Here is a 27,996-nt window from a genome sequence, read left to right as displayed (position 1 = left end):
TATAGCAGGTTCAATTTTTCGTAAAATTATATAAATTAAAACTAAACTACTTTTTCTTTTAATGAACACACTTTCATGATTTAAGTTAAGTACTATTATTTAGAAAAATAAGGAATATTTATATATTACTGAAACAATTGGTTGTTGGAAGATATGTACGGCTCCGATAACAAAATTTTAACTGTATTATTGCAGTCATATCCAATAAATAATACATTTTATAATTCTTTTTTACAGAAAAAACAACGTTTTACACTATATTATTGGAGAAGCATAATACTAAATACATTTTATACACTTTACTACTTTTAATACTGTGCCAATACTACTTTAATGTGCGTTTTAAAAATATAATTAAATATTACTCATAAAAATAATATATTATATAGGAAATTATAAAACTATGATAGAAAATCTAAATTATAAACCAACTTAAAAACATCTATAGAATAAAAACATACTCTGTAAGTAAAAGAATACATAGCAATATTCAGATAACACAAAACAATAGTGTTGCTGGTAGTCTATGAGTGACACCTACCTAGATAAACTGAGTTAAAAATTAACATGCCAACACTTGGACATCTAAATAAATAAATGGCGAGATATGCAATATGCAGGGTTGTTGAGAGCGTAGCTCATGGACATATCCACTATCTTGGAAGTAAAGGCATATGTCTGTTAACACAGGCTAGGCACAAAATAGACACTTTAACCATCCAATGATTGTGCAAACAATTAATTGCACCTTTCTATTATCCAAAAATATAGTTTACTAGAATATGATTATATGGTGGCGCTGCTCCATGGCGACAAGTCAATCAAGGTAGAGTATTACTTCACCAATTATGAATGAAATTAAATAATTTACACACAATTGATTAAATCCTGACTGTTGTTAAATGGCCTTCATAATATATATATCACTTTTTATACACTACTTCATTTTTTATCTATGTTGCAACTACTATCTGCTCACTAAATGGTGAATGTATAGATCAAGATGGTACACTCTGTAGTACAGTATCTCTGTTTACTTAATGGTGACCAAGATCTCATCAAGATGGTACACTCTGTAGGTACAGTATCTCTGCTTACTTAATGGTGACCAAGATCTCAAGATGGTACACTCTGTAGGTACAGTATCTCTGCTTACTTAATGGTGACAAAGATCTCAAGATGGTAACACTCTGTAGGTACAGTATCTCTGTTTACTTAATGGTGACCAAGATCTCATCAAGATGGTACACTCTGTAGGTACAGTATCTCTGCTTACTTAATGGTGACCAAGATCTCATCAAGATGGTAACACTCTGTAGTACAGTATCTCTGCTTACTTAATGGTGACCAAGATCTCATCAAGATGGTACACTCTGTAGGTACAGTATCTCTGCTTACTTAATGGTGACCAAGATCTCATCAAGATGGTAACACTCTGTAGTACAGTATCTCTGCTTACTTAATGGTGACCAAGATCTCATCAAGATGGTACACTCTGTAGGTACAGTATCTCTGCTTACTTAATGGTGACCAAGATCTCATCAAGATGGTACACTCTGTAGGTACAGTATCTCTGCTTACTTAATGGTGACCAAGATCTCAAGATGGTACACTCTGTAGTACAGTATCTCTGCTTACTTAATGGTGACCAAGATCTCATCAAGATGGTACACTCTGTAGGTACAGTATCTCTGCTTACTTAATGGTGACAAAGATCTCAAGATGGTACACTCTGTAGTACAGTATCTCTGCTTACTTAATGGTGACCAAGATCTCATCAAGATGGTAACACTCTGTAGTACAGTAGCTCTGCTTACTTAATGGTGACCAAGATCTCATCAAGATGGTACACTCTCTAGTACAGTATCCCTGCTTACTTAATGGTGACCAAGATCTCATCAAGATGGTAACACTCTGTAGTACAGTATGTTTGCTTACTTAATGGTGACCAAGATCTTATTAATGTGGTACACTCTGTAGTAATTTGATGTCCAGAATCTTTACATACATCTCATCAATTAGGCCACTGTGCCTTCTCCTCACAGTAACTCTTTGAGTAAAAAATCATACTGGACCACAACAGCACAATCTAATCACTTTGACTGAATCCACCTAAAGGCTCATAGTAATGATTTGAAAAATGCCACGCTCCAGTGAAGTGTATCTGATCACTACTTTAAGGAAGTTAGAAGTCTATTATCTCCATTCTCAACATTCTTCTGAAGGCATAGACGTATATCGCTGTGCATTAACTGGTAACTGTAACCCACGTATCCTGGTCGGCAACGATACAGGTTCTCTTCTTCTGCTGTTTGAGAATTTTCTGTGAAGCCAAATTTTAGATTTAGTAAATGATAGGATATGCAGTTGTACTTGTGTTAAACATTGTACATTTTTCTCTCTTGCATTGCAAATGTTTTGATTATTATAATGGTAATAAATACAAGCATAGGATTATACTAAGTCAAATATGTAACATATATAAATTGAGTAAATGTATTAAAATTTAAAATAAATTAAGTCAGATTAACAATATTTTAGTGTCCATTTTACAAACAATATTAATATTTTGATTACATAATTGAGAAAAGTATTACAATTACAAATGAAATCAAGATACAGGTAAGTCAATGACTTCAAAATGAGTTATCAGGCTTGTATCTATATTAAGTTAGAGTTTATTAATGAAAGATAAAGATATCTACTTGGACTATGTCATGCAAAATAATCCACATAGGTATATTGTAGGCAAACCCATTGTAAAATAACCCAAATGGGAACAAAAGTCCAACCACCAAAGTTAAGTTAATTGAAATTTAGAAGTAAAAAAAAATTATGTTTCATTCGCAGTCAATGGTACACTTATGTTTGTCATACTGTAGTAAGAAAAAAGAAATTAGAAAAGAGCGGAGAAAATTCATATATCAAGCCAAGATGCTCCGAACCTAGTGTTGGCAGTCAACAAACCTACCTCTGTTAATATGCATATACCTTTGCCCTTAATAAGAACGTAATAATAAAACAAAAACTAAATTTATAAAATTAAAATTGAAAAAATGAGAAAGAATGCTGTGGAGATCCATTTTATCTCAATAATTACATTAAAACAAATTTGAAGAATTTTGGGCACGTAAAAGTGAGATGCGCTCTATTTAATGTGATGAGCAATAACGAAAGAGTAAAAAATCCTCTATTTTACATTCGTGTGGCCATACGATGCCGTCAGAACATCCGAGAGGTAAACATTCTGCATGAATTCATATCTACAACATATCTGCTTACATATTAAATTAAAAAAATTGGGGTCGTGGATGATCCTGAGGAGCTATAATAGATTCAAAATAGGCATTATTTTGACAATATTTGTAACTTTTTCAACTAAAACGCGCGCAAATGGTCTAAATCAACGTGCTCGTATGACGTCATTTTAATTTGAAATGATGTAAATCTTTTTTAAAATGACTAAGAAAGGCTGTAAAATCATAATTCAAGAAAAAAACACATGATTTTCATGCTCTGTGCCCACCTTACGCGTAATTTTTTTCGCGCGCGTGGGAATTTTTGACATGCTTAAAATGTCATGATCAGCGTAGAAAGTTGATTAGAAATTAATTTTGCGCATTTTGAAACTTTAAATGCGCGTGCGCACGTAACTTTATGTCAAACATGCCATTTTTAATCCATAGAAAGTTTGCCCCTGATATGACTTAAATGTTCACCAAGTGTCATTACAAAATCCCTTTTGCTTTTTAGTCTATGTTAAATACGCGAAATTCATAAAATCGCGCGTAGCTTACGCTGCGCGACTCTATAGTAAAAAAACGAGCTGTCCTGCACTTCTACAGATAGAGGTAAATCTTCTGACAAAGTTATACGATCTAATGTTGATCAGAATTTGAGATACACGTGACACAAAATTCTGGGAAAGAAAGAAGAACTAGACATGAAACTCGTCACTTTGACGAGTTAGTTATCCGCTCGACAAACGCCACGTGCACGTCATACGTTGGAATGTTGCACACAGAAAAAGATTATGGCATTATGACCTGAACTGAAGAATATGATATGTTGTTAGTACTAAATTCTGTCTATTTTGTGTCATAGTATATACATTTTAAAGTACACAGTATAATCTGTATACACCTAATTTAAATTTTTAGGCATGATGATGTCATAAAAATTAAATATTTTTAACACATGCGTAAGATAGTTGATTGACCTAGACAATATTAAAATCTCGGAGAAAAAGGAATACAGATATTGGTGATGCGCTCCATTTAATGTGAGGAGCAATAACGAAAGAGACAAAAATCATATATTTTACATTCGTGTGGCCATACGATGACGTCACAATGTCCGGTTAACCATATTGATTAATGATCCGATATCTACAACTCATCACCTTCCAGAATATGTAAGTAAAAAAAAGTTTACCTCGTAGTTTAGAATCTATGATTGTTTAAAAAAAGGCATAATTTTGACGAATTTTTTTATTTTTTCATTAAAAACACGCACAAATTGTACAATTCGACGTGCTCGTATGACGTAATTTTAAGTCTAAATTGTTTTAAAAGTTGATAAAATTACTATAAAAGGCTGAAAAAACATAATTCACGCAAAAAAGATGTTTTTAGCGCTACATGCGGACCACGCGCGTAAGATTGTTCGCGCGCGTGGGAATTTTTGACATGCTCAAAATGTCATGATCAGCGTAGAAAGTTGATTAGAAATTAATTTTGCGCATTTTAAATTTTAAATGCGCGTGCGCGCGTAACTTCGTGTAAAACATGCCATTTTTAGTGCACAAAAAGTTAGCGCAAGATATAAATTAAAACTTTTGCTAAGTTTCAATTTAAATTGTTATATGGTTTTCAATCTATGTTAAATACGCGAAATTCATAAAATCGCGCGTAAGTCACGTTGCGCATTTCTGAGGTCATTCACAATAGGAGGTGCACAACTTCACGTGAATGCCCATATGTTGACAAAGTTATGAAATGTTATATTTACACGTTTTTGAGATACGCGAGACACAAAAATGGAGGAGAAATGCGCGTGTGCACGTAACTTCTTGTAAAACATGCCATTTTTAATCCATAGAAAGTTTGCCCTTGATATGACTTAAATATTCACCAAGTGTCAATACAAAATGACTTTTATTTTTTATCCTATGATCAATCAATGAAATTCATAAAATCGCGCGTAAGTCACGTTGCGCAACTCTGACGTCATTAAAAAATAGGAGGTGCACAACTTCACGTAAATGTCCATATGATGACAAAGTTATGAAATGTTATGTGTACAAGTTTTTGAGATACGCGAGACACAAAAATGGAGGAGAAAGAAAGAAGAACTAGACATGAAACTCGTCACTTTGACGAGTTAGTTATCCGCACGACAAACGCCACGTGCACGTCATACGTTGGAATATTGCACACCGAAAAAGATTATGTCATTATGACCTGAACTGAAGAATATGATATGTTGTTAGTGCTGAATGCTGTATATTTTCTGTCATATAGTATACACAGTATAATCTGTATACATGTCACAAACAGTGTAAAATAGGTGAAATTACGGGACCCGTATTTTATTTTAATTTTCAAAAGGAAACGCGAAGGTACAGTAGTAATTTCGGAAGAAAATTATCTCAGCAACAACATATTAACGTTTAGAAGAAATTTGAATACGTGAAATATTAATGCGCGCTTTTTTAAATGTAATGAACTATGACGCAAAAGATGAAAATATGACTTTGTTTATTTAACTGGCCATATGATGACGTCACAACATCTGATTGCTGAAAAGTTCACATGATTTCGTATCTACAATCCCATAGCTTCCTGAAAACGTTTTAATCGTGATTATCACATTTTATTCTTACGAGCTATAACAGATTAAAATTTACTGTAAAGATGAAATTAATGACGCTGTTAATTAAAATTTTTAGGCATGGTGACGTCATAAAAATTAAAATATTTTTAACTCATGCGTAAGATAGTTGATTGACCTAGACAATATTAAAATCTCAGAGAAAAAGGAATACAGATAGGCGTGATGCGCTCCATTGAATATGATGAGCAATAACGAAAGAAACAAAAATCCTATATTTTACATTCGTGTGGCCATACGATGACGTCACAATGTCCGGTTAGCCATATTGATTCATGATCCGATTTCTACAACTCGTCAACTTCCAGAATATGTAATTAAAAAAAAGTTCACCTCGTTGTTTAGAATCTATGACTGTTTAAAAAAAGGCATAATTTTGACAAATTTTTTAACTTTTTCATCAAAAACGCACGTAAAGTATCCAATTCAACGTGCCCGTATGACGTAATTGTAAGTCGAAATTGTTTTAAAATTTGTAAAATTACTATAAAAGGCTGGAAAAACATAATTCAATAAAAAAAAAATACTTTTAGCGCTACGTGCGCACCACGCGCATAAAATTGTTCGCGCGCGTGGGAAATTTTGACATGGTCAAAATGTCATGATCAGCGTAGAAAGTTGATTAAAAATTAATTTTGCGAATTTTTAATTTTAAATGCGCGTGCGCGCGTAACTTTGTGTAAAACACGCAATTTTTTTCCACAAAAAGTTAGCGCATGATATAAATTAAAGTTTTGCTAAATTTCAATTTAAATTGTTATATGGTTTTAAATCTATGTTAAATACGCGAAATTCATAAAATCGTGCGTAAGTCACGTTGCGCATTTCTGACGTCATTCACAATAGGAGGTGCACAACTTCACGTGAATGCCCATATGTTGACAAAGTTATGAAATGTTATGTTTACACGTTTTTGAGATACGCGAGATACAAAAATAGAGGAGAAATGCGCGTGCGCGCGTAACGTCTTGTAAAACATGGCATTTTTAATCCACAAAAAGTTTGCCCTTGATATGACTTAAATTTTCACAAAGTGTCAAAACAAATTGATGCTTGGTTTTTAGTCTATGATCAATCATAAAAAATCATAAAATCGCACGTAAGTCACGTTGCGCAACTCTGACGTCATTTAAAAATAGGAGGTGCACAACTTCACGTAAATGCCCATATGTTGACAAAGTTATGAAATGTTATGTTTACAAGTTTTTGAGATACGTGAGGCACAAAAATGAGGGAGAAAGAAATAAGAAAAAAACTAGACATGTAACTCGTCACTTTGACGAGTTAGTTATCCGCACGACAAAGGCCACGTGCACGTCATACGTTAGAATATTGCACACAGAAAAATATTATGGCAATATGACCTGAACTGAAGAATATGATATGTTGTTATTGCTGAATTCTGTTATTTTTTGTCATATAGTATATACAATATAATCTGTATACATATTACATACAGTGTAGAATAGGTGAAATGACTGGACCCGCCATTTATTCCAATTTTTAACATGGCGACGGTATCAAAATGAAACACTAAGATAGCAATTTCGGAAGGAAATTATCTCTGCAACAACATATTAATGTGTAGAAGAAATTTAAATACGTAAAATATTATTGCGCGCTCTTTTAAATGGAATAAATTATGACGCAAAAGATGAAAATACGACTTTTTTATTTAACTGGTCATATGATGACGTCACAACATCCGATTGGCAAAATTTTTACATGATTTCATATCTACAATCCAATAGCTTCCAGAAAATGTTTTAATCGTGATTATCAAATTTTATTTTTAAGGGCTATAACAGATTAAAATTTACTGTAAAGATGAAATTAATGACCCACGTAATTAAAATTGTTAGGCATGATGACGTCATAAAAATTAAAATATTTTTATCCCATGTGAAAGATAGTTGATTGACCTAGACAATATTAAAATCTCGGAGAAAAAGGAATACGTATAAGCGTGATGCGCTCCATTGAATATGATGAGCAATAACGAAAGACAATAAAATCCTATATTTTACATTCGTGTGGCCATATGATGACGTCACAACATCCGTGAGGTAAAAATTCTGCATGAATTCATATCTACAACATATCTGCTTACATATTAATTACAAAAATTAGGGGTAATCGTTGATCCTGAGAAGCTATAAAAGATTCAAAATAGGCATAATTTTGACAACATTTTGTAACTTTTTCAACTAAAACGCGCGCAAATGGGCTAAATCAACGTGTTCGTATGACGTAATTTTAATTTGAAATGATGTCAATCTTTTTGAAAATGAGTAGGAAAGGCTGGAAAATCACAATTCAAGAGAAAAAAACATGATTTTCATGCTCTATGCGCACCGTACGCGTAATATTTTTCGCGCGCGCGGTAATTTTTGACATGCTTAAAATGACATGAAACGCGTAGAAAGTTGATTAGAAATTATTTTTGCGCATTTTGAAATTTTAAATGCGCGTGCGCGCGTAACTTTGTGTAAAACACGCAATTTTTTCCCAACAGAAAGTTAGCGCATGATATAAATTATAATTTCACAAAGTGTCAATTAAAAATCACTTTTAGTTTTTAATCTATGATCAATCATAACAAATCATAAATCGCGCGTAAGTCACGTTGCGCAACTCTGACGTCATTAAAAAATAGGAGGTACACAACTTCACGTAAATGCCCACATGTTTTCAAAGTTATGAAATGTTATGTTTACACATGTTAGAGAAACGCTCTACACAAAAATGGAAGGAAAGAAATAAGAACTAGACATGAAACTCGTCACTTTGACGAGTTAGTTATCCGCACGACAGATGCCACGTGCACGTCATAAGTTAAAAACTATAATAAGAGGTGGTCCTGTATTTTCGCCTTGTATTATAATTATACAGTACACTGTGTATAAAAGGAGTCATTAATTCTACATGATACAGAGGGCGGCAAACAACAATTTGCTCACATCAGAGACTATGCTGGTGTACATTGTACTACTGTATATTATATGACATATTAACTGAATTATGGGACCTGCCTTTAATTCAAATATTTAACATGATGACGTCATAAAAAAAACAACACAACGATAGCAATTTCTGAAGAAAATTATCTTAGCAACAACATATTAACGTGTAGAAGAAATTTGAATACGTAAAATGTTGGTGCGCGCACATTTAAATGTGATGAACTATTACGCAAAATATGAAAATACGACTTTTTTTATTCAACTGGCAATATGATGACGTCACAACATCCGATTGGCAAAATGTTTACATGAATTCGTATCTACAATCCTATAGCTTCCAGAAAACGTTTTAATCGTGATTATCACATTTTATTCTTACGAGCTATTACAGATTAAAATTTACTGTAAAGATGAAATTAATGACCCACGTAATTAAAATTTTTAGGCATGATGACGTTATAAAAATTTAAATATTTTTATCTCATGCTAAAGAAAGTTGATTGACCTAGACAATATATAAATATAGGAGAAAAAGGAATACAGATAAGCGTGATGCGCTCCATTGAATGTGATGAGCAATAACGAAACAGACAAAAATCCTATATTTTACATTCGTGTGGCCATACGATTACGTCACAATGTTTTTTTAGCCTTATCGATGCATGATCCGATATCTGCAACTCATCAACTTCTAGATTTTGTAATAAAAATAAACGGTTCACGGTTTACTTTAGAAACTATGACTGTTTAAAAAAAGACATTATTTTGATGATTTTTTAAGCTTTTTCATAAAAAACGCGCACAAATTGTCTAATTCAACGTGTTCGTATGGCGTTATTTAAACTGGAAAAGTTCTAAATTGTTTTCAAAATTACTAGGAAAGGCTTGAAAAATATAATTCAAGAGAAAAAAATATGTTTTTATCGCTACGTGCGCACCGCGTGCGTAAAAAATTGCGCGCCCGTGGGAATTTTTGACATGCTCAAAATGACATGAAACGCGTAAAAAGTTGATTAGAAATTAATTTTGCGCATTTTGAAATTTTAAATGCGCGTGCGCGCGTAACTTTTTGTGAAACATGCCATTTTTAATCCGTAGAAAGTTTGCCCCTAATATGACTTAAATTTTGTCAAAGTGTCAATACTAAATGACTTTTGGTTTTTAATCTATGATCAATCATTGAAATTCATAAAATTGCGCGTAAGTCACGTTGCGCAACTATGACGTCATTCAAAAATAGGAGGTGCACAACTTCACGTAAATGCCCATATGTTGTCAAAGTTATGAAATGTTATGTTTACACATTTTAGAGAAACGCGACTCACAAAAAGGAAGGAAGGAAAGAAGAATGAAACTCGTCACTTTGACGAGTTAGTTATCCGCACGACAAACGCCACGTGCACGTCATACGTTGGAATATTGCACACAGAAAAAGATTATGGCATTATGACCTGAAAAATATGATATGTTGTTAGTGCTGAATTCTGTCAATTTTGTGTCATATTATACAGTATAAACAGTATAATATGTATACATATTACATACAGTGCAGAATAGGTGAAATTATGGGACCCGCCATTTATTCATATTTTTAACATGGCTACGGTATCAAAATTAAACTCTAAGATAGCAATTTCGGAAGGAAATTATCTCAGCAACAACATATTAACATGTAGAAGGAATTTGAATACGTAAAATATAGATGCGCGCTCTTTTAAATGTGATAAACTATGACGCAAAAGGTGAAAATACGACATTTTTTAGTTAACTGGCCATATGATGACGTCATAACATCTGATTAGCAAAATTTTTACATGAATTCGTATCTACAATCCAATAGCTTCCAGAAAACGTTTTAATCATGATTATCACTTTTTATTCTTACGAGCTATAACAGATTGAAATTTACTGTAAAGATGAAAATAAGTGACCCACGTTATTTACATTTTTAGACATGATGACGTTATAAAAATTTAAATATTTTTAACTCATTGGAAAGATAGTTGATTGACCTAGACAGTATTAAAATCTTGCAGAAAATGGAATACGGATAAGCGTGATGCGCTCCATTGAATGTGATGAGCAATAACGAAGAGAAAAAATTCCTATATTTTGCATTCGTGTGGCCATACGATGACGTCACAATGTCCGGTTAGCCATATTGATCCATCATCCGATATCTACAACTCATTAACTTCCAGAATATGTAATTTAAAAAAAAGTTCACCTCATAGTTTAGAATCTATGACTGTTTAAAAAAAGGCATAATTTTCATGAATTTTGGAACTTTTTCATCAAAAACGCGCGAAAATTTTCCAATTCGACGTGCTCGTATGACGTAATTTTAAGTCAAAAATGGTTTTAAAATGGTAAAATTACTCTAGAAGGCTGGAAAAACATAATTCATACGAAAAAAAGATGTTTTTCACGGTACGTGGCCACCGCGCGCGTAAAAAAATGCGCGCACGTGGGAATTTTTGACTTGCTCAAAATGTCATGAAACGCGTAGAAAGTTGATTAGAAATTGATTTTTCGCATTTTGAAATTTTAAACGCGCGTGCGCGCGTAACTTCGTGTGAAACATGCCATTTTTTTCCCACAGTCAGTTAGCGCAAGATATAAATTAAACTTTTGTTAAGTTTCAATTTAAATTGCTATATGGTTTTCGATCTATGTTAAATACGCGAAATTCGTTAAAACGCGCGTAAATCACGTTGCGCAATTCTGACGTCATTCACAATAGGAGGTGCACAATTTCACGTGAATGCCCACATGTTGACAAAGTTATAAAATGTTTTGTTTACAAGTTTTTGAGATACGCGAGACACAAAATTGACAGAAAGAAAGAATGAAACTCGTCACTTTGACGAGTTAGTTATCCGCACCACGACAAACGCCACGTGCACGTCATACGTTGGAATATTGCACACCGAAAAAAATTATGTCATTATGACCTGAACTGAAGAATATGATGTGTTGTTAGTACTGAATGCTGTATATTTTCTGTCATATAGTATACACAGTATAATCTGTATACATGTCACAAACAGTGTAAAATAGGTGAAATTACGGGACCCGTATTTTATTTTAATTTTCAAAAGGAAACGCGAAGGTACTGTAGTAATTTCGGAAGAAAATTATCTCAGCAACAACATATTAACGTTTAGAAGAAATTTGAATACGTGAAATGTTAATGCGCGCTTTTTTAAATGTAATGAACTATGACGCAAAAGATGAAAATATGACTTTGTTTATTTAACTGGCCATATGATGACGTCACAACATCTGATTGGCGAAAAGTTCACATGATTTCGTATCTACAATCCCATAGCTTCCTGAAAACGTTTTAATCGTGATTATCACATTTTATTCTTACGAGCTATAACAGATTAAAATTTACTGTAAAGATGAAATTAATGACGCTGTTAATTAAAATTTTTAGGCATGGTGACGTCATAAAAATTAAAATATTTTTAACTCATGCGTAAGATAGTTGATTGACCTAGACAATATTAAAATCTCAGAGAAAAAGGAATACAGATAGGCGTGATGCGCTCCATTGAATATGATGAGCAATAACGAAAGAGACAAAAATCCTATACTTTACATTCGTGTGGCCATACGATGACGTCACAATGTCCGGTTAGCCATATTGATTCATGATCCGATTTCTACAACTCATCAACTTCCAGAATATGTAATTAAAAAAAAGTTTACCTCGTTGTTTAGAATCTATGACTGTTTAAAAAAAGGCATAATTTTGACAAATTTTTTAACTTTTTCATCAAAAACGCACGTAAAGTATCCAATTCAACGTGCCCGTATGACGTAATTGTAAGTCGAAATTGTTTTAAAATTGGTAAAATTACTATAAAAGGCTGGAAAAACATAATTCAATAAAAAAAAAATACTTTTAGCGCTACGTGCGCACCACGCGCATAAAATTGTTCGCGCACGTGGGAAATTTTGACATGGTCAAAATGTCATAATCAGCGTAGAAAGTTGATTAAAAATTAATTTTGCGCATTTTGAATTTTAAATGCGCGTGCGCGCGTAACTTTGTGTAAAACACGCAATTTTTTTCCCACAGAAAGTTAGCGCATGATATAAATTAAACTTTTGCTAAGTTTCAATTTAAATTGTTATATGGTTTTAAATCTATGTTAAATACGCGAAATTCATAAAATCGTGCGTAAGTCACGTTGCGCATTTCTGACGTCATTCACAATAGGAGGTGCACAACTTCACGTGAATGCCCATATGTTGACAAAGTTATGAAATGTTATGTTTACACGTTTTTGAGATACGCGAGATACAAAAATAGAGGAGAAATGCGCGTGCGCGCGTAACGTCTTGTAAAACATGGCATTTTTAATCCACAAAAAGTTTGCCCTCGATATGACTTAAATTTTCACAAAGTGTCAAAACAAATTTATGCTTGGTTTTTAGTCTATGATCAATCATAAAAAATCATAAAATCGCACGTAAGTCACGTTGCGCAACTCTGACGTCATTCAAAAATAGGAGGTGCACAACTTCACGTAAACGCCCATATGTTGACAAAGTTATGAAATGTTTAGTTTACAAGTTTTTGAGATACGTGAGGCACAAAAATGGAGGAGAAAGAAATAAGAAAAAAAAAAAAAAAAAAAAGTAACAGGACGATTACAAGAAGTTATCCGCTACTAAGCGGATAACTAATAATACAGAAAAAAAAAAAAATGATGATCCCATACAATCACAAGGAGTTATCCGCCAAGTGGGATAACTAAAAAAAAAAAAAAAAAAAAAAAAAAGTAACAGGACGATTACAAGGAGTTATCCGCTACTAAGCGGATAACTAATAACACAGAAAAAGAAGAAAAAAAACTAGATTTGAACTCGTCACGTTGACGAGTTAGGCTATCGCCCAACGCATCGTAACACGCACATGTTATTTATTATGCTTAGTCTACAATAGGCTGCACTACAACGATTGTAAAGAACAGCTGGAATACATCAAAATCGTTTAATAAGTGTCAACAGTTGACGGTATTAGCATTGTAAACGGTTTAGTTGACGGTTATTTTTTATTTTATACCACTCACGTTTATTCAATTATTTGAAAATGATGACCTTTTCAAATTAAAAAAAAAGTTCATAAGTCTAAAAAGGAATTATTTTAGTAATAAAATATTGAAAATTGGAAGTAAATTGATAACGTTTACGCGGTATGCGCTCTATTGAATGTGACGAACTGTGTCGAAAGAGACAAAATCCCTATATTTTACATTTGTGTGGCCATACGATGATGTCACAACAGCCCAGAGGTAAAAATTTTGCATGAATTCATATCTACAATATATATGCTTACATATTAGGTTAAAAAAATTGGGGGTCACCAGACATCCCGGAGAGCTATAATCGATTCAAAATAGGCATATTTTTACACAAATTTGCATAAAATTACCAATTTTCAAGCGCACGATTTTTAAAGTTTGACGTGCACGTGTGTCATTATTTTGCATTCATAATTCATCAAATATGAAAGAAATATATCATAAAACTATGAAAAACAATAATCAAGCGCAAAAACGGGCTTTCTAGGCTGCGTACGAACGAAGTGCGCAATAGCGCGCGCGCAACGCAATTTTTTTTGAAAAATGTGAAATGCTTAAAATGTCCTGAAACGTGTAGAAAGTTGATTAGAAATTGATTTTGAGCATTTTTAACTTTCAAAGCGCGCGTACGCACGATTTGACCAATGTTCAAAATTTTGCTGATGATACAGGAAGATGACCCTTGACATGAAGCATACGTGTGTCAAGTGGTATTTAAAAATAGCTATTGGTTTTCAAGTTATAGTCAATCTAAGAATTTCAGAAAATCGCGCGTAGTTACGCTACGCGACCATATTTTCATTAAACCAAAGTTTGTTGCACAACTACATATATACGTGCATCTGCTGGCCAAGTTACAACATAACTGCTACCGCCGTTTTTGAGATCTGCGTGACACAAAAATTGAGCCGAAAAAATGAAATTTGTGACAATAACAATAGGCTATCGCTCTACAGAGAGCGATAGCCTAAAAAAAAGATCCTGACAATAACAAGGGTTTATCCGCACTTGGCAATAATATTGGCACAATAAACAAAATTATGAACAGAAAACAAATTAAATTAAAAAGATGAACAAAGAAAACAATGCAACAAAGCAAAGTATAAACATAAAAAAAAAGAATAAAAAGAACCAAATATAAATAGTAAAAAAGAAACAAAAAGGGAAAATTAATGTATTTAAAGTTAGTAGTAACATAACAATTTACATTCTCCTTTAATCATTGTCCAAATTCATATACGTAGAATCAAAAGAACCACTACAGCAATACCTCCTAGAATATGTACAGTGTACCAAAGGAAGAGTGATATAGTGTTATCAATTTATATTTGTTGGTTGACCCTTGGTATCTGTTTACCAAGCACTGTCATGTGAGCAAAGTAACAGAGGTAAATAATAATAATAATAATATGAATTTGTAATGCGCCAATTCCAGCAGTAAGTGATCAAAGGCGTATGAGAAAGCTCAATTTGAAAGAAAAAGATGAGTTTTCAAGGCAGATTTAAAGGCGTAGTAGAAGAACTAAAATTGACGAACTGCGTACAAATTGTAAATAAGGCAGATTTTTCTATGTCTTTGTATGCGGTAAAGTTAATATCTGTACAAAAATATGTAAAACTGTGTAAAAAATAGCAGCAAGACAATTTTTACAATGTTTCAATGTCTACAATGTAGTATAGGTAAATCTGGACAATTTATTGAACATTTTAATTTATTTTTGTTCTAAAAGCAAAAAAACAAACCTTTCACTTAAATCTTTTGATATTTCTTCTAATGTCTTGTTTTTAGTTTCTGGAACAGCTACATATATAAAGAGTATGGCAACCAGACAGAATGCACCGTACACCAAGAATAACGTTGCAATACCTATAGCATCTAAAACAAAATTTACGTCCGAATTTATTATAACTTTATTTAACTACTTAGGTATATGTCACCTCATAGTTGTTCTTCTCTGTGTAAATGATTGTAGGGTAATGGATGACTGATTGTCAGAACCAAGATTATTCCATTCCTATTCAACATTGAGATTTTTTTTTAGAGATGACGTCTTTTATTCATCATCAGTAAAATGTTAACTGATCAAATCCATGCCAGATAATTCTTTGTTGAAATACATATAATTATTATTATTGTATATAATCTTTATCCAAGAAGTCTTGTTCGACCATACAAACAAATAAATTGCAAAGCCTAGCTGATTAATTAATGTCAGTTTATTGTGCCCTGCCTTAAATGTCTCCTGTCTAAATAACTTTTAATAATTCTTTTAAAATAAAGCAAAACAAATTTAACTAACTCATGAGATTTAGGAATGTAAGTGACAACACCATATTTGTTCCCCAGTTCAATGTCGTCGCCAGTGAGGTCGCTCTTCCACGAACACCGAGTGGGTAGATTTCGGTTAGCAATAACCATGTAACTACAAAATAAAAAACCATAAGTATTAGCGGAGAAGATGGAAATTACTACAGTTTTGATTGATGAAAGTTGGTCGCACTATATCTGAATTTCTGCTGGTCAGTTTACTAAATATTCACTGACTTTATGATTATGGTTTTCACATCCCTACTTGGCCATTTGACCCAATCACTAGCATAAAAGACTTTTTTTTGTAATTAAGTAACAATTATGCATATTAATTTCAACTGACATTGTCTGATGCTTTTACCTATTCATAACATATAATGCATTTTGTTTACCTGGGCCAAAGCTAAATGCATAAGCAGACACAAACATCATAAGTGACACCAATGAGATTACTTTAGCTGCTGTGTTAGAGTCTGATGACTCATCCCATGTCAAATTTGAACTCTGATAAAGTGAGGTCATGTCAGTCGATTCAAATGGAGTACTTGTAACATTGATGTCTGTGTCTATATCTATTATGGTTGAGTTGAGCGTTTCTGTTTTATGGCTTATCTGAAATAAAGTCAATTATTAGTACGTTTATAGTTCTTTAATTACAATAAAACTCAATATCATACACTTTAAACAAATAGTGTAAACAATTATTAAAGATGTCCCCCAAAAACATGAAAAATGAAGATTAATAAAATCAGACTTTGAATAGGCCATTTTGTAGTTTTAAACAAATTTAATCACTTCCGTAGAAAAAAAAATTAGGTTTTAACTTATAAAATGACAAAATAAACAGTTAAATCCAACCAAAAACTCATTGGCTGGCAGCCAATTTGACTACTTTTTGCTTTAAATTGCAGTATTGAGTTATATTTAAGTTATTGAAGAATAGATTAAAAACTTACTTTAGTAGTTACACCAAGAATCACAATTGAAAACATCATACACGTCACGCCAGACAAAAGCAACTTACGCCTTCCAATATAATCAACGATTAAAAGACAGAGGGCAGTAGACAGGAATTTGGTAAAACCAATGCCGACCGTGGCTGTAGATGCTGCCACATTGCTTTCAAAACCGATTCCTTGGAGTACGGTTGGAGCGTAGTAAACTACATTTGTTTGACCTGTGATCTGTGAGTAAAAAAGAAAATAACTGACAAAATTTTTCATTTTCATATCAGTGTTTACTGTATGTATTACAAAATGTATAAGCAAAATAAAAACGGTATTGGTAGTCATATGACATCATCGTGTCCATATATGGGCACATCACATGTTTTTGTCACATAAAGTTTGATGGTGTAGACAGAGCTTAAGGGGTTACATGCTGCAATTGCATAATTCAAGCATTTATACTTGCAATTGCACTATGTAACCCCTTAAGCTCTGTCTACACTATCAAACTTTATGTGACAAAACATGTGATGTGCCCATATATGGACACGATGATGTCATATTACTAACAATACCATATTTGGCCATATTGCTACCATATTTGGGCATATCACACTTTGATAGTGTAGACAGAGCTTTAGAGTAAAAAAAAAAGCTTTTGTTTACCTGTTGTAAAAATACAAGACCTCCACCAATGACCATACGGATACGCATATTGGCTTTTGGTTTGAACAAATCAGCCAATGAGTAGCCCTGTGGTGGAGAAAAAATATATTTAAATTTAAAGAAATATATAAAATAGAGGCAAATTATGGTAGGCTGCATAGACCCATTAACAGTTTTACTTGGCTACTAGATAACCTACACCTGGAAGTTGTGATATTTGACTTACGTCCTCAATGGCCAAACCAGCTTTCATTCCGTTAATTTCATCGCTTACATCATGTTCACCGCGCAACAATTTAAGTACACGGACGGCTTCTTCAACTTTGCCACGCTTGATTAAGTAACGAGGACTTGAGGGTAGTATTACCATGCCACATCCTTGTATAATGGCTGGTATTATGGAAATACCAAACATAAAACGCCTGAAATTAGATTTAAAATGATTAGTTTTTATTTCAATCTTCCTGGCTACACACACAGCCCCAAATTGTAGATACATTACGACTACACTAAAAAAATCAATAATAACAATTAACATATTTTTTTTTAAAGTTCAAATAACTATGAAAGAGCTAGTGTATATTATATTTACCATCCATTTTCAACAGAAATAAAAAAGTAGTTGATAAGATATGCTAGTAAAATTCCAATAGTAATGCCCAATTCATTCAGTGAGACCAACTGACCTCGACGATCCTGAAATGAAACAGAACCATAATTATGTATTGGTATCACTGTCTATTTCAATCAAATCTTTTTTATTCTTTTCTACAGTACAAATAAAAAAGAATTATCACAAAATGGAAAATAACTAAATTATATACAGTACATGTACACTGCACCTTTGCCACTACAGAGTGTGCAATTATTTAATTTAATTTAATTTTTCATTTATTTATTTGACACAATCAGTGAAGGCGTTGCCACAGCAACAATGCTCCATAACACGAAAGTGTCCACAAACCCTACAAAAATATAACAATATTTAAAAGAACATTTAAAACAAGATAAAATACATTATGTAAAGACAATATTAATATTATATAAAAAAATTAATTTAGAAAATATGACGATCACTAAATGCTACTACAGTATGCTTTATCATGGAATTAATGGTTAATTTGAAATATAAACGATTTTTAGCAACATAATTGTTTTTTTTTTAAATACTTACAGATGGGGACACTTCAGATATGTAAATACATTCACCAATTGCTGATAGAGACACTGCAAATCCTACAATTACACGCCCTATATTCTATAGAAAAATGTTCAGAAGAATATAAAGGATTTATTTAAATAATTTTATTAAATTATAAATAAAAAATGTATTAAGCATGGGGGGATCCAGGGGCCACTAGGGTTATAGGCTCTCCCTTTGACAGCTAAAATAAAATTATGAACTACTTGTCTATATCTATTTTTGACAAAATATGTTGGTGCTCCCTAGTTAAAAAACCTTAGATCCATCCCAGGTGGCATACACAGTCAAGCAAGTCACATTAACTTTAAATTGATATAGATACACACAGCAAGTTATAATTTTGTCATGATTTTTCTTGAAATGCTTTTGAGCCGTATAAGGTTGCTTCATAACTAGAGTAGTAGAATTTAAACAAAGCCGTTGATTGATTACAATTACAAATTGTGCCTACAATAAGGACGAGGTGTACTCCACACCAGCTGTGACGTAACTGCAGTAGAGACACATGATATTCATTTTGCTGCCAACAGACAACATTGTAGTCACTGTAGCCACTAGTATGCACATTGAGATACAGACTACTAAATTTTGAATTTTCAGTAATTTGCCTTTCAATTTATATACCGTAGTTGCTAGATACTGCAACCATACCGATTTCATCAAGTATTAAAATGGGCTTTGATAAAGTAATTTTACACAAAGCAAAGGATATTTACTATACAGCTTAATCTTACAATACAACTCACATTTTTTACAGTAACTCTAAACTTTTATACAAACATTTTGTTGAGGTATTACTGAATTTATTTGACTAGTTAAATTATGAATAAAATAATAGTAAACAGTATACAAATCATATGATAAAATTAATAATAAAACCTCTTGACCTTCAGATGAGGGTTTAGTTTAAAATCATTGCATTAGTTTAGTAGCTTGTAAAGTCTTACCAAAGCTGTAAAGGAAGTAGCACAGGTGAGAATCACACCACCAGCAGTGAACACAAATGAGTTGAGGATTAGAGAGTATCTTCTGCCAAAGGAATCAATTATGAAACCTACAAGAAAAAAAAAGAAGCTTATATACAAATAATCAAATACAGACAAGTACACAAATACTTTTGTAGAGGCACAAAGAGAGTATACATATTTGTTTAAAGATTTATTGCCTTCACTTCTATAAAAAAAAATGATTTCACAAAAAGACAAAAGAGACAGTCAATTTAAACTAAAAACCATTGTCTGACAGACACATTTTTTAAGGTAAATATTTTTATTTGGATCAGTTTTTGGTCTATTAGGTGACATTAAAAGCATATTCAACCAAAATGTGAAAACATTTTTTTTAGGGGGACAATATCTCTTTAACACAAAATACTAGATACTTTTAGATATATTTTATAAACTTTCCTCCTCAATGGCCTGCACAATATCTAATCGGGCATGGATGATATAATATCGTATCAAACTATCAAACAGTTTTGATACAGCATAAACAATATATCAAAATCATTTACTTTAACTATCCTGGGAATTTAAATGATGTAAATATCTAAAGTAATATTTTAACCAATTTAATACCATAAACATATGGTTTCAAATAAACACAGGCTAAATTTCTCTTGGGAGTGCTGTTAATGCAACAATCATCAACAACACTTTTAGTATCTCAACTTGCTTTAATTACCGTCATGTAATATGAGTTCTAAGTGGTTTTGGATGATCTAATAATAAAACCATATTTGATGTCATTTATAATAATCATACCTGAATAAATGTTGTTATAGGGAATCACAGTAGAATAAGCTGTTCATTTAATTAAAATGTTTATAGTTTGTCCGTTGAAAATGTCTAATACTGTATTTATAAACATTAAACATAAAAAATATAAATTTTAAAAAAATACAAAATTAAATTTGTTATTTGATATGTTTAACTCGCTAGGATTGAACCAAAATAATCATTTTATAAAAAATAAAAAATAAAAAATTTGTTATTTGATATATTTAACTCGCTAGGGTTGAACCAAAATAATCATTTTATAAAAAAATAAAAAATGTAAAAAAATTTAAAATTAAATTTGTTGTTTGATATGTTTAACTCGCTAGGGTTGAACCAAAATAATCATTTTATAAAAAACAAGTTATCACTAGTGTAAGGATAACAATAACTATCATAATATCAGTGTGTGGCACAGTGCATTAGTGCACAGTGCATTAGTGCACAGTGCATTAGTCTTTAAAACCAACGCTTATTGCATTCTTGTCCTTTGGTAAAGTTGAACACAACTGTGCTGACTACAACATCATTAGAACTAGTAGAGTACAGTATGTGTTCCACACATGTTTGATCAAATGACCAGGGTAATAATGTGATCAAATGACCAGGATAATAATGTGAAGCGCTTACAGGTAAACGCTATACAACATCAACATATTATATTTTTTACGTACCACCTAACAATGATCCAAACACAGCCCCTAACAGCATAGCACTAATCACAACCTCTTGTTGTAAATCACTAAGGGAGAATTCCTCACGTAACTGTAACATGGCTCCAGCGATAATACCTAAATAAATAATATAAAAAGTATGATACATAAATAATATAAAAATATGATATTTTATTAATGTTTAAACTATTCAACTAAGCAAAATAGATATTAAAGGTAAATTTGTTTTGTTATGAAAACATTTATAAACATTAAGGCCAATTGACACAGACGAGCTGTAGCGTTAAGCGGAGAACAAGTTCCAAGTAGAAATCTATATCTATCTTGAGAGGAAACCGCCCTTTCGCTCCCTGTTGTGTGTACAGTAAATGGTCATAAGAAATAACATAGATTTTATATTACCATTACCGCTCATCTGTGTAAATTGGCCTTTAGTAATCATTTACAGTTTTAAAATTGATGCTAAGAAAATGAACATACCTATGTCGTAGCCAAAGAGCACTCCCCCCAGAGCAGCCATTAACGTTGCTAGTAGAAGATGCGGGGTCATCTTTGATTTTCTAGGTTTGTGTACTGGGTTCATTTCTTCACAATCCTCCTGTATATCAAAATTGTGCTCAGAAAATCCATTAATATTTTCACGGTAATCGTCCTCCATAATATACTCCGAAGAAAGCAGGTTCACTGAAAACAAGAGTGAGAAATTTAAAGGAATTGCAAAATGTTATCACAGATGTTCATTTGTTAACATATGAACAGGTTATTTATATATTAGTTTATAATAAATAAATGAACATTATTCATGTATGTGAATACTGTCTCACAATAGACACACTGCAGATATGCAATGATACTATTATCACAATTCATTAACTATAAATTATTTGGTGAACGAGTATTTTGAAATATGGTGCCCATTTATGAGTGTGGATTCTGGAATATGGTGGCCATCCATGAGTGTGGATTCTGGAATATGGTGGCCATCCATGAGTGTGGATTCTGGAATATGGTGGCCATCCATGAGTGTGGATTCTGGAATATGGTGCCCATCCATGAGTGTGGATTCTGGAATATGGTGCCCATCCATGAGTGTGGATTCTGGAATATGGTGCCCATCCATGAGTGTGGATTCTGGAATATGGTGCCCATCCATGAGTGTGGATTCTGGAATATGGTGCCCATCCATGAGTGTGGATTCTGGAATATGGTGCCCATCCATGAGTGTGGATTCTGGAATATGGTGCCCATCCATGAGTGTGGATTCTGGAATATGGTGCCCATCCATGAGTGTGGATTCTGGAATATGGTGCCCATTTATGAGTGTGGATTCTGGAATATGGTGGCCATCCATGAGTGTGGATTCTGGAATATGGTGGCCATCCATGAGTGTGGATTCTGGAATATGGTGCCCATCCATGAGTGTGGATTCTGGAATATGGTGCCCATTTATGAGTGTGGATTCTGGAATATGGTGCCCATTTATGAGTGTGGATTCTGGAATATGGTGCCCATCTATGAGTGTGGATTCTGGAATATGGTGGCCATTTATGAGTGTGGATTCTGGAATATGGTGGCCATCCATGAGTGTGGATTCTGGAATATGGTGCCCATCCATGAGTGTGGATTCTGGAATATGGTGCCCATCCATGAGTGTGGATTCTGGAATATAGTGCCCATTTATGAGTGTGGATTGTGGATTCTGGGATATGGTGCCCATTTATGAGTGTGGATTCTGGAATATGGTGGCCATCCATGAGTGTGGATTCTGGAATATGGTGGCCATCCATGAGTGTGGATTCTGGAATATGGTGGCCATCCATGAGTGTGGATTCTGGAATATGGTGCCCATCCATGAGTGTGGATTCTGGAATATGGTGCCCATCCATGAGTGTGGATTCTGGAATATGGTGCCCATCCATGCGTGTGGATTCTGGAATATGGTGCCCATCCATGAGTGTGGATTCTGGAATATGGTGCCCATCCATGAGTGTGGATTCTGGAATATGGTGCCCATCCATGAGTGTGGATTCTGGAATATGGTGCCCATCCATGAGTGTGGATTCTGGAATATGGTGCCCATCCATGAGTGTGGATTCTGGAATATGGTGCCCATTTATGAGTGTGGATTCTGGAATATGGTGGCCATCCATGAGTGTGGATTCTGGAATATGGTGGCCATCCATGAGTGTGGATTCTGGAATATGGTGCCCATCCATGAGTGTGGATTCTGGAATATGGTGCCCATTTATGAGTGTGGATTCTGGAATATGGTGCCCATTTATGAGTGTGGATTCTGGAATATGGTGCCCATCTATGAGTGTGGATTCTGGAATATGGTGGCCATTTATGAGTGTGGATTCTGGAATATGGTGGCCATCCATGAGTGTGGATTCTGGAATATGGTGCCCATCCATGAGTGTGGATTCTGGAATATGGTGCCCATCCATGAGTGTGGATTCTGGAATATAGTGCCCATTTATGAGTGTGGATTGTGGATTCTGGGATATGGTGCCCATCCATGAGTGTGGATTCGGGAATATGGTGCCCATCCATGAGTGTGGATTCTGGAATATGGTGCCCATTTATGAGTGTGGATTCTGGAATATGGTGCCCATCCATGAGTGTGGATTCTGGAATATGGTGCCCATCCATGAGTGTGGATTCTGGAATATGGTGCCCATCTATGAGTGTGGATTCTGGAATATGGTGGACAAAGACAAAAAAAGAGCTAACGGTAACAGAGAAAAGTAGAGTGCATTACTAACTGTTTGAAAATGAAATGCAAATCTATCAAATAGTTTAAAAGGCTACTGTGTATTGGTACAGACACTGAATGGAAGCATGGAATAAATGCATTGAATGGAAACAAACTTATAATAACTGTGGCCAATGTACACATTCAAATGTAAAATGACAAACAAAAATGACGCTTGTGTCCAAGTCATGAACTGGAATCTGTCTTTTTAAGAGTGCAATAAAGTGTATCGTTCGCTTGCACTAATCAAACAATCTACAATTTCTATCGTTATTCTATTGTTAATAATCAAATGCTCTTTTTTAAAGGTCACTAGACAAAAAATATGGGGATGCATTGATATACAAAAAACAAGGTTATATCTATACAAAATTATTTTAGTAGGATAATATGCATTTTTTTAAAATATTTAATAAATTCTTGAAAAGTGATATACAGCACTGTCAAAACTAAGTGTAATAATAAAAATCACCACCAACCATCATCAAAATTGTAAAAAGCAAAAAATCTTTTTCATTTATATTTCAGGTGGAGCAGTATCAAGAGATTAGAGCACGTCATATTGTACACATAAATTGTGTTAATTTAATACATAATTATGAACTCTCTATCCCGGATGCATCCGTTTTATGATGATAACAGTTAATGTAGAAAAGGACTCGCCTAAAGTGCATGTTCCAATATGTTTTCAAGTGTTGCACATAGAACTAATTACCTGTCTAATTGATTTTAAAGTGTGATAAAATTATGATAATAAAGTCCTTGATAGAAAAGAATCTGTAGTGTTGCTCATAGTCCTTATGAATCGTGCAGTGGACCAGAAGACATATTTTCCATTTTGTTTTCAAGGTTCTTTCGTGTTCTTAAACATATGCATATTTATACTGTATATGTACATTTGATTACGAAATAAAGAATAAATGAAAATGAATTAATGTCTCATTTGAAAAATGTTGTATTGCAATGTAAATTAAAATAATAATTAAAAATATTTTTTCTTTTCTGATGAATAATAATTTCATAATTTATTAAATGTTATGTACTGTATTCTATACATTTTATTATATAATTAATATAACATCATGTTATTTACCAGTATCCATTTTGATATCAGAAGTCCACGGAGATTACCTGGAAAAACAACATTTTTTTTGTGACCAGAGAAAAACAATAACACAAATACACAACAAAGTTGTTGCGAATCTTTAAAATAAAATTGCATTCATATTTTTGACAACAACAATGTTAATACAGTACAGTTTATCGTTTATCATTACTTTGTGATAAAGTTTGAAATTGACATATTATTCTATGGTTAGTTTAAAGACAATTTAATTATAAAAATGTGCATGGCATTTGCAGTTAGCTTTAATTTCTAAACATAAGTTTTAGTTATAAAACATCTTAAGATGGAGCTATTAATTAGAATTTAATTTAAGTTAATTTATAGCTCCATGATCTTAATATTGTTTAACAAAATCCAATTAACATTACCTCAATTATATTTTTACAACATTAAGACCTGTAAATTACTAATAATCACCAGTTAGGATAAATAAAAAAAAAAACTCTGCTTATACTTACTACGCTGCAGAAAAATAATCAGTATTGCTGATAATATTACTAGTTTGTATGTGCAATGATAACTAAGCACTGGAGCTAACAACTAAGCACTCGCGCTTACATCAGTTAATTCTAACAGAGTTCAACTTCATCAGAGGGATCACATTGGCTAGGTGATCAGACTACTCAGGAAAGGCATCATTTCCTTGTCTATGACCTTTGACACATAAGTGTGCCTGCTGTCAATAAACATTACTGTGTTTCAGCATAGACATGTGTAATTTCAATATTAATCCAGTTGGTTTAGAAAACAATTCATGTGTGAACACACTATTCTGGTGTCTATTTATATGTTGAAGAAATACAGGTGAAAGTTTTAATACAGACATTTTTTTTTTCAAATTGTTAGGTGATCATTTAGAATAAAATGTCAAAAATTCCCACGCGCGCGAAAATTTTTACGCACGCGGTGCACACGTAGCGTTAAAAACATATTTTTTTCGCGTGATTTATGTTTTTTCAGCCTTTTCTAGTAATGTTACCAAATTTTAAACAATTTCGACTTTAAATTACGTCATATGAGCAAACACATTAAATTGTTCTAATTTATTTTACTTCATTCCATATTAACAACATGGAGGTAAATGTTTTACCTCCATGTTGTTAACAACCTGTACTTAATGCAATGAAAACTACAGTAATTCTTTTTTTAGGATTAATTTGGTTGGGATAAATGTTTTTCCGTTGTTTTTTCTCTGATTTTGTTCATTTGACTGTTTTTATGTATTGTATTATGAAATGTATGGATTTGAAATAAAATCAAAGACATAACATTAACAATACATACAACAAGCAAAAACATTTCTCACATCATTTTCAAAAAAACATTACTGGCATCTTATAAATCAAATTCTGTTACGATAAAAAAACAAATTTACTAAGTGACAATTTTCTCCATATAAAGCAAACATTTATGCACTTGTCAATTGTATGACCCACTATACGACCCCCGGGAGAGGTGCGTCATTTGTCCGATGTGCGTCATACTTTTGAAAACCATGAAGGTGACTTACCTTTAGGTGACCATGACGCACCCATTTTGACGCACTGTGACCATGTTGTTTATGATATGGTGGGTGGTAAAGTGACGGACATTGACACACCTTGTTCATTGATGTGACGTACCATCTAGGTTTTTTGACGCACCCCTGCGCGCGTCAGTAATTATTTGTAAATGACGCACCCATGACGCACCTCTCCCGGGGGTCGTATAGTGGGTCATACAATTGACACGTGCATTACACATTTACCTAATAATAATATAATATTAATTAATATAATAATGGAATTTTAGTAATTTCTTAAGAATGTTTACTTTCTATAAATATATTTTGTTATAATATTTTGTTGTCATCTAAAATAATTTCTTTCAAATCCTAATAGAAATACCAAGTTATGTCATTTCTCTGGATTGAATGTTGGAATTGTGATGGAAAAATATACATTTTTATTTACATCCAGCCAATTATTTCCCCATCCTCACTATAGTATATATGGACTACTGTACACCTTGTCTAGGCTAGCTAGGTAGCTAGTAGGCCAGATGAGTAGCCAGTGAAGTTAGGGGGCCTAGCCAGGCCTACTGTACTAGGCCAACCTACACTAGCTAGCTAGGCTAGAGAGAGGACCAGCAAGTAGGCCTAGCCTAGTTAGTAGTACTAGTAGTAGTAGTAGGCCTAGCTAGTAGTAGGTTTACTTTACTAACTCACTGTAGCTAGCCTAGATCCTAGTGCTCTCTATTCTACTTTTGTACTCAAATCAATTATTTATTCAGAATATCTAGTATCAAAACCTACCGTCCATCGTTTTCCATGCCTCTCGTCCTCCTTCTTTTAATGAATAGAAGTGTTTTTTAAGACTAGAGGTAGCTAGGAGAGGTAAGCCCGTCTCTCTAGTCTGTGCTCCGCCGCTGCATGTCCACTGCTGCTGCTTTGCTGCTAGCTCTCGGTCGCGGCACCAGCCTGTGTTTACGTCGTTTATTCATGCATGACTGGTTCCAAATGATATTTCCGAGAGAGAGGGGGGTTGTTCATATTTTTTTTTTAAAGATTGATCGATTACCTGACAAAATAATTTTGTAAAAAAAA

The 27,996-nt window shown here is 33.2% G+C and overlaps 1 protein-coding gene across 4 annotated transcripts; it reads right to left on the bottom strand.

Moving 5' to 3' along the window:
- Positions 1-9: 9 nt before the first annotated feature.
- Positions 10-27,839, bottom strand: LOC140062556 (solute carrier family 2, facilitated glucose transporter member 10-like). Of its 4 annotated transcripts, XM_072108821.1 has the most exons (15): positions 27,706-27,839; positions 25,380-25,417; positions 22,012-22,215; positions 21,532-21,648; positions 20,030-20,136; positions 19,053-19,136; positions 18,471-18,574; positions 18,105-18,300; positions 17,879-17,965; positions 17,222-17,449; positions 16,658-16,877; positions 16,255-16,377; positions 15,698-15,830; positions 2,972-2,998; positions 2,213-2,323 (listed from the first exon to the last, which is right to left on the bottom strand). In XM_072108821.1, the coding sequence occupies exons 2-14, from the start codon at positions 25,387-25,389 to the stop codon at positions 2,977-2,979; spliced, it is 1,635 nt and encodes a 544-aa protein (XP_071964922.1). In that variant the 5' UTR covers positions 25,390-25,417; positions 27,706-27,839; the 3' UTR covers positions 2,213-2,323; positions 2,972-2,976. The 4 variants fall into 4 exon arrangements, with proteins under 4 accessions (XP_071964920.1, XP_071964921.1, XP_071964922.1 ...); XM_072108819.1 differs by lacking the exon at positions 2,972-2,998 and having other exon boundaries at positions 10-2,323; XM_072108822.1 differs by lacking the exons at positions 2,213-2,323; positions 2,972-2,998 and adding an exon at positions 12,462-12,540.
- Positions 27,840-27,996: the final 157 nt, after the last annotated feature.

This window comes from Antedon mediterranea, chromosome 11 (genome assembly GCF_964355755.1).
Source record: "Antedon mediterranea chromosome 11, ecAntMedi1.1, whole genome shotgun sequence".
NCBI lineage: Eukaryota > Metazoa > Echinodermata > Crinoidea > Comatulida > Antedonidae > Antedon > Antedon mediterranea.
This window is presented reverse-complemented; position numbering and strand designations above follow the sequence as displayed.